The 8,376-nt window shown below is 35.5% G+C and overlaps 2 protein-coding genes across 3 annotated transcripts in view; one reads left to right on the plus strand and one right to left on the minus strand.

Annotated features, from left to right (window-relative positions):
• Positions 1-321: 321 nt before the first annotated feature.
• Positions 322-8,376, plus strand: part of LOC107706054 (zinc finger protein 271-like) — a 21,021-nt gene continuing 12,966 nt past the window's right edge. Inside the window, 2 exon segments of the mRNA XM_016509623.1 lie at positions 322-381; positions 762-1,608. Coding sequence (XP_016365109.1) covers positions 327-381; positions 762-1,608 — 902 coding nt within the window. The 5' untranslated portion in view covers positions 322-326.
• The window catches only part of LOC107706074 (gastrula zinc finger protein XlCGF8.2DB-like), a 5,197-nt gene continuing 2,492 nt past the window's right edge, over positions 5,672-8,376 (minus strand). The window contains exons 1-2 of one of the 2 annotated variants that reach the window (XM_016509652.1): positions 6,829-6,913; positions 5,672-6,579 (exon numbers count right to left, since the gene is read on the minus strand). In XM_016509652.1, the coding sequence (XP_016365138.1) occupies positions 5,672-6,579; positions 6,829-6,913 (993 nt within the window). Of the gene's footprint in view, positions 6,580-6,828; positions 6,914-8,376 lie in introns of those variants that run through there. The other variant, XM_016509651.1, reaches the window with a different exon arrangement.

Genomic DNA, 8,376 nt, shown 5'->3' on the forward strand with positions numbered 1-8,376 from the left:
GAGGATGTGCGGAAGAAAGTAGTGATTTACAAAGTTTGACACGAAAAAGCTTGAGAGGTGAGGTATTTCAGTTCTGAATATTGTAGCGAGTAATGAACAGTAGGATTTATTAAATGTTTTGTTATGAGTGTTTCATTTCTAATGCAGAAAAGATGTACTAACACTGTTTAGAAATCATAATCTGAATTTATTCATGAACTTGATCGGTCTGGGGATGTTTATCTTGTGTGGGTTTAAGTTGTCAGTTTTGGATTTAAGTGTAGTTTAGATGTAGTTTAAACTGTGCTTTGTTTCATCCTTATTTTGTTTAAGAGTAGACTGACGACATGAGTGATCCAGAACCATCCAGAATGAATCATGAAGATACTGAGAAACAAACAGGTTGGTGTCCATTCTTGATTCTTCATTACTGACTGCTGAAAAACATTAAGATTAAAGGGGTCATATGACATTGCTAAAAAGAACATTATTTTGTGTATTTGGTGTAATGAAATGTGTTTATGCGGTTTAAGGTTAAAAAAACACATTATTTTCCACATACTGTACATTATTGTTTCTCCTCTATGCCCCGCCTTTTACCTATAGCGGCTAATGAACCGGAAGCCTCACCCATAGGCTTATTCCGCGTTGAAGAAAAAGTTGGATAAGTATGATGCATAATAAAGAAAATGCAACTCATTAACCTGATCTCTGTTATTTTCTGCTAATCAGGGTTCAGTTGAATTTTCACGTTTGTTCTCCTTGAACTATGTTTATTTTAGACCAGAAAGAAGCGAAAGAGCAAAGACAAGAGCTGACTGAAGGGGAGGAGGAACACAGTGACTTCAGAACTCGAAGATTAAAAACCAAAAAGGTGCACACCTGCTCACATTCAGCTGATTGTTCATTGATGGAAGATTGTAAACGGCACCAGAAAACACATAATGATGTGAGAGATCATGTGTGTCGTGAGTGTGGGAAGAGCTTTAAAAAAGCTGCCTATCTGAAACTGCACAAAAGAATTCACACTGGAGAAAAACCGTACAAGTGCTCATATTGTGACAAGAGTTTCACTCGGTCTGAACACCTGAAAATACATGAGCGAGTTCACACTGGAGAGAAGCCGTATTACTGTATTCAGTGTGGAGAGAGTTACAGATATAAAAGTGGTCTCAACCGTCACCTGCTCGTTCACTCTGGAGTAAAGCCATTTACCTGTGATCAGTGTGGTACAGATTTTAAATCATCAGTACATCTAAAAAACCACATGAAAATTCAAACAAATGTGAGACCGTATGCATGTTCATTTTGTGGAAAGTGTTTTTCTCGGCTGGGTCATTGCAAACGGCACCAGAAAATACACACCAGTGAGAAAGATCATGTGTGTCGTGAGTGTGGGAAGAGCTTTACTAGAGCTGATAATCTAAAACAGCACCAAAGAATTCACACTGGAGAGAAACCTTACAAGTGCTCATATTGTGACAAGAGTTTCACTCAGTCTGGACACCCGAAAAGGCATGAGCGAGTTCATACTGGAGAGAAGCCGTACTACTGCAATCCCTGTGAGAAGAGTTTCAGATGTTTAAGAAGCCTTAAAAATCACTTGAAAAAATGTCACACATCGTCACAGTGAGCAACATTTTCATGTTAAAACAGTTGAGTAAGCTGTGTGAGATAAACAAATATGAAGTTGCTCCCAAAAGCACAACAGCATCTAGTTTGATTCTGTGAATTTTGACTCGTTTGCAGTCTGATTGAGGAACTATAAAGTTTGAAGTTTCACCAAGTTAATAACTCTTACCGTGTAAATAATAATTTGCATCTTTCCTACCGTAATTAGTTTGTAAAATGTGTCTGGGTTGTGTGCTAAGCAAGTCTTTCTTTAATAAGACACGTTCATGTCATGTACTTGTTTTCTATATTATGCTCTTGTACATGAGTTGGAAAATATTAATCAGTAAACTAGCTGACAAAAAGTAAATCTGATTGTTTTCTTTATTTACAGATGGTTTAAAAAGTCTGTTCAATTTCAAGACAACAATCATTGCTTTGAATAATGCAAGTTCAATGACAAAACATGTATCATCTGAATCACCAGATTCTTTTCTTTAATTATATTTAACTTATCTACACAAATTTTCAATTTCAGTATAAAAACACTATATTGTACAAATAGGCTGTATTTCAATAAGAATAAAGGACAGATATGTTGTTCTGAAAGGATGTCGGGAACGGGATATTGTTAGACCGCCCGCTCCCGTTCAAATTACACCAGAGTTACCGACAGTGTTGGGGGTAACGCATTACAAGTAACGCGAGTTACATAATCAGATTACTTTTTTCAAGTATCTAGTAAAGTAATGCATTACTTTTTAATTTACAAGAGAATATCTGAGTTACTTTTTCAAATACCGACCGCTACCGCGTTTTATTCGGGAATTTAATCCCGCGGCGCAAGAAATCTGGTCGGGTCCATAGATTGTATAGGTCGGGTCATGCAGACCAGGGTTGCCAGGTTTTCACAAGAAACCCCGCCCAATCACTACTCAAAACTAGCCCAATCGCATTTCGAGGGGGTCCCCAGTTAAAAATCACGTTCCAGGGGATAAATATCATGTTATTGGAGTCGCTTCAACCCGTGTCAACAGTGTTAAAGACAAGTAGCCCAATTTCGCGGGAAAACTGCAGACTTGGCAACACTGATGCAGACGAGCGACGCTCATCGGCCACGCCCCCTTCTGGACCGCCTATTTTAGATACGCATAAAAATCGCCCAGTAATAATGTACAATGTCTGTTTGTAATCTAAACAGCAAAAAATCGAAATAACAAAGCCTTCATGTTTGACTGAGCTGCTGTTTTCACCTCATTCATTATGTATGATCTTCTGTAAATTGGCACATAAAACATTTCATTGGTGTCAACAGACTGAGAAAAACTACAGGATCATCACCATTGAAATTTCACTTAATTCAGTTCTTGTTTTTGCTCTTTCACTTCCATTTGGTTAGAATCAGTTCAAGGAGAATAAATGTCAAAATTAGTTTGAACCCTGATTTAACAGCAGAAAGTAACAGTGACAGAGATAGGGTACCACGGGGCTAAAGGCCCACCTTAAGAAAAAATGTGCTATTCACTGTGCCTAAAATTTATAATTTCAGAAAAAATATATATGTTGTATTGAACATTAATGGAGCAACAGATTTTGTGTGAAAATAAATTATTCAAGTTGTTTATTTTGTTTAAAAATCGTATAAATGTATGAGGTGGCAAGGGGGGCCTTTAACCCCACACACGGGATAAAAGGCTCACAGTATTGATACAAATACTTCAGCTAAAATAATGTTTTTAAAAAAATAATGTTTAAGTTAATACTTGTTCAAAACAATCACTTTAGCAAAGTTTGTACTATTTTCTGCTTATTTTGAAAAATAAAAGAATGAATTTTTGTTCAATAAATATACTGTCATTAAAATATGTTAATTTAAAAAATATATTTTAAAATACAGAAACAAAATAATTTTAATAAGTAAAGATTCTGAAAGCATTGAAGGAGATCCAATAATAATTGAATATATATTTAGAGTAGTAACAACAAATGATATTTTATTATATGATATGATTAATATCAATGTAAATATGATGTAAATATTAATGTAAATATTTAAATATGATGGTTTCATTCTAAACATGGTGATTATCTCTAATATGGACACACCCAACATAATATATGATATTTATCATCTGAATCTAACCATGTCATGTCAAGAAATGGAAAAGTCAGCCATCTATTAATTATCATGTTAATTACTGCGCCTTTAGCCCCAACAGCAGGGGCACTTTTTACCCCAAATACCATACTTTTACATATTCTTTCGTTATTTAAAAACTGTTGCTTTAATTATCTTAAACAAAACTGAAAATCATAAAGAAGACCTTTGTCTCAAAATATATGCATTGCGATTCTCGTGAATGTTTTGGAAAGTGCTACGCCACGTTTTTGTGCCATCTAGTGGTTTAGATGAAAATAATATCAAAGGCGCCTTTTACCCCGGGGTGCGTTTAGCCCCGTTGTACCCTATTTGAGATACTTTAATCAGATCTTTGATCTTCAAAGGTTAGTTCTGTCGTTCACTTGTTAATACAATCAAAATGTGGATGACAACTGCTATACAAGATTATGATGTACTTTTAATATCTCAGGGATCCCTAGATTATTTGCTTTTTTAACCCCTTAACTGTCACCCCCCATTTTTTAAAAAATAGGCATGCAGTAATAAATATTTTACATAACAGGTTTTACTCTAAAATTGATATCAAATTAAAGCCTTCTGGTTAAATAAGTTATGTTCCAAATTTGAAGTTGATATGAAAAAAATTGAGGTTCCTGTGAGATTTTATTTAGGGCGTTATACCACAAACAGCCACCGGGTGCCATCCAAACTCTATTACATTTTTAATGCATTTTTCTGTAACAAATGTCTAGATTTCTCTGTCAATATTACTTCTATCCACCAAATATGGAATCCTGAGACTCAGACCTTTCCAATTATATGTTTTTGTCAAGATTATAAAAAGTTTTGATTGTAAAAGAGCGTAATGCATTTTGTAATATGACACTTGACACCGCCCACTAAGGGGGAGGAGACGCCAAAAGATTTTAAAGTACCATTTCCATGGTAACACAATGTATATCATTTGATCTACTAAAAGATTTGATAGAGAAAAAGGACAACAACAACAAAAAAAGAGTGCCAAGCATCCCACAGGTATTATTATTATTACAGTTTTAGCCATTTTATAAACTAAGCCAAATAGCCAGGGATCATTGTGCATTCAAACTGTGTGAAACAAATATTAAACAAATACATTAGTCATGGTTGTTGTCTTTATTACATTGAAATGATTAAAACATGTTTATATAAGTTAAATATGATTAACAATCTGGTGTCAGATAATACATATTTTGTCTTTAAACTTGCATTATTCAAGGCAAACTATATGCACCAATGATTGTCTTGCAACTTAACAGAATTTTAAACCATCTGAAAATAAAGAAAACAATCAACTTTTTTCAGTTGATTTTGTGGAGTATATTCATTAATCTTGATGAAATATAATAAACAGAATTGTAGCTATTCATAAGAGAAAATTATTCTACTATTCTGTATTTGACTGTATGTGAGGATGGTGTTTTTCACATAGTGAACTATTTAAAACTGGTTGGAATGCATTTATATTTGGAGAAGGACCCTTTCCCTAAATACAGACGCTAGAAATAAGTGCAGAACATGTTTAGAGAATGATTATCCTTTAGGTGCTCATCTGGTAAAGACCCTGTAAAAATACAGAAGCAGAGGAGTGGTACATGTATGGAATGTATTGAATATCTTCAAGGCATATGTGAATGCAAAACAAGTGAATGACAGGAACATTGTCTTATTAAAGAAAAACCTGCTTAGTCCAGCCTGACACATTTAGCAAACTAATAGGAGGAAAGATACAAATTATTTACACTCTTAAGTCAATAATTATTTTCTGTGAAGCTTTAAACATCATTCAATAGTTCCTTAATCAGACTGTGAAATCAGATTCACAAAATGAAACTATATGGTGTTGTGTTTTTGGGTGTAGCACCATATTTTGTTTATGTCACACAGTTTACTCTGACTGTTTTATCATGAAAATGTTGCTCACTGTGATGACTCACATTTTTTCATGTGCTCTTTAAGGCTTTTTAACTGTCTAAAACTCTTCTCACAGGGAGGGCAGTAGTACGGCTTCTCTCCAGTATGAACTTGCTCATGAAATTTCAGGTCTCCAGACTGAGTGAAACTCTTGTCACAATATGAGCACTTGTAAGGTTTCTCTCCAGTATGAATTCTTTGGTGCTGTTTCAGATTATCAGCTCTAGTAAATCTCTTCCCACACTCACAACACACATGATCTCTCTCACCGGTGTGTTTTTTCTGGTGCCGTTTACAATGATCCAGTCGAGCAAAACACTTTCCACAAAATGAACATGCAAAAGGCCTCTCATTTGTATGAATTCTCATGTGGTTTTTTAGATGTACTGATGATTTAAAATCTGTACCACACTGATCACAGGTAAATGGCCTTTCTCCAGAGTGAATGAGCAGATGAACATTGAGATCACTTCTATATCTGAAACTCTCTCCACACTGAGTACAGTAATACGGCTTCTCTCCAGTGTGAACTCGCTCATGTATTTTCATGGTTCCTGCCTGAGTGAAACTCTTGTCACAATATGAGCACTTGTGAGGTTTTTCTCCAGTGTGAATCATTTTGTGCAGTTTCAAACTGGTAACTTTAGTGAAGCTCTTCCCACAATCCAAACACACGTGATCTTTCACTTCATCATGAGTTCTCTGATGCTGTTTATAAGTGTCCATTTGTGAAAAACTCTTTCCACACTGAGGGCATGTGTATGGTTTCTCTCCAGTGTGGACTCTCATGTGTCTTCTAAGGATTCCTTTGTGTGAGAAACTCTTTCCACACTGAGAGCAGGTGTGCAGCTTTTTGGCTTTTGTTCTTTGTTCTTCATTCAGTTCTTGTCTTTGCTCTTTCATCTCCATCCGGTCTAAAATAAACAAGTTAGAATCAGTTCAAGTGATCCCGGTTTAACAGCAGAAAACATCAGAGATCAGATGTTTGTATTAAGTATCAGATCTTTGATGTGCCAAAGATTAGTGATTATTTTGTTAATTCAGTTAAATGTGGATTACAACAGTGATCATTTGAATTAATTTCTGTATAATTTATCATCCATATACTAGTCAAAATTTTACGACTAACAAAAACAGTCAGTAATTAAGAATCAAGAACCAACCTGTTTGTTCCTCAGTATCTTCATGTTTTATTCTGGATGGTTCTGAATAACTCATGTCTTCAATCTCCTCTTTAATAAACTCCATCTTTAACGAGCACAGATTTCAGCTGCTGCACCTGGAGTTTGTTCTTCTCTTGTAGGATGATGTGAATATTCTCCAGTATTTATAGGTGAATTGTTGTGGGAGGGGCTTCACTGTAGGTGTGAACTGTGATCATTGATACTGAGACCCACAGGACCAGATCTGGAGAAATCAAATACAAGTTACTGAATTTATACTGAACTGCTTCAGTTATGCTGAATTTTAAGTGTACATATTTGCCATTACAAATACAGAGGATGTTGATAAGGCTGTATATTATTAGCATATAAAACAAATGTATAAGAAGCAACTCATGTTTTTGAAATGCAGAATTTTAAGAAGCACCTTAGGCTACACCATTGTATGGAAACCCCAGGGTAGTTTTACTTTAACATCAGATTTATAAATAAATGTTAGAATAAAGAATTTGAGAAGATCTATTCTGGTTGAGAGATGGAGCACACAAAGCAGGTATACACGAGAACCAAGAATGACGCAGACACAAAGAGTGTAGTTCTATCAAGGTACAAAGCTTTATTGTAAGGGGTACATCATATATGGGAAGTAGAGGAAGTGAAACTGTCAGCTCAGCAAAGTAAAGGAAAAAACTTAGTATAGCCAGTTAAGCAAAACACCATGTCTTATGACCATGATCATGGCTGCATCCTTAGGAGGTATAGAGGGCACAGGACAGGGTGTTCTAGAATCTTACAATAAAATAATACTACACTCTAAAAAATGCTGGGTTAAATATAACCCAGCGCTGGGTTAAAAAGGGACAAACCCAGCTATTGGGTTGTTTTGACCCAGCGGCTGGGTTTGTCCCCTTTTAACCCAGCATTTTTTAGAGTGTACACACAGTAAATTAATAGATTCTGTCTATCTATCTATCTATCTACCTCCTTTCAGGCAATAGACCTGGTAAAGAATCTCTTGGCATATCTAATCCATCCTGTCAGCCATGTAAACATTTCAAATATGGCCTCTTTTGAATAAATGGTACACTCTAATGCTGGGTTAAATACAACCCAGTGCTGGGTAAAATAGGGAAAAACCCAGCTGGGTTAAACATTTAACCCAACCGCTGGGTCAAAACAGCCCAATAGCTGGGTTTGTCCCTATTTAACCCAGCGCTGGGTTATATTTAACCCAGCATTTTTTAGAGTGTAATTTATGCATTCATAGAAATAAATAATTACTTGTGCTCTCTACGTTGGAGGAGTTTTCCATGTGTCTGAACAGTTTGAAAGGAATGCCAGAACATAACATCAGCCCCGCCCCCACTTGTATGTGCATAGAAATCACCCATTGATAATGTCTGTTTGTAATATAAACAACAAAAGATCGAAACAACAGAGCCATCATGTTTAACTGAGATGCTGAAAAGCCTCTTTGTCTCATTCAAATAGTTCTCTTTTTCTCCTCATTCATTATGATGATGTCCGAGATCTTTCTGTAAATTGGCA

The sequence above is a fragment of the Sinocyclocheilus rhinocerous genome, unplaced genomic scaffold (genome assembly GCF_001515625.1).
Source record: "Sinocyclocheilus rhinocerous isolate Xijiao unplaced genomic scaffold, SAMN03320098_v1.1 scaffold2912, whole genome shotgun sequence".
Taxonomy (NCBI): Eukaryota; Metazoa; Chordata; class Actinopteri; order Cypriniformes; family Cyprinidae; genus Sinocyclocheilus; species Sinocyclocheilus rhinocerous.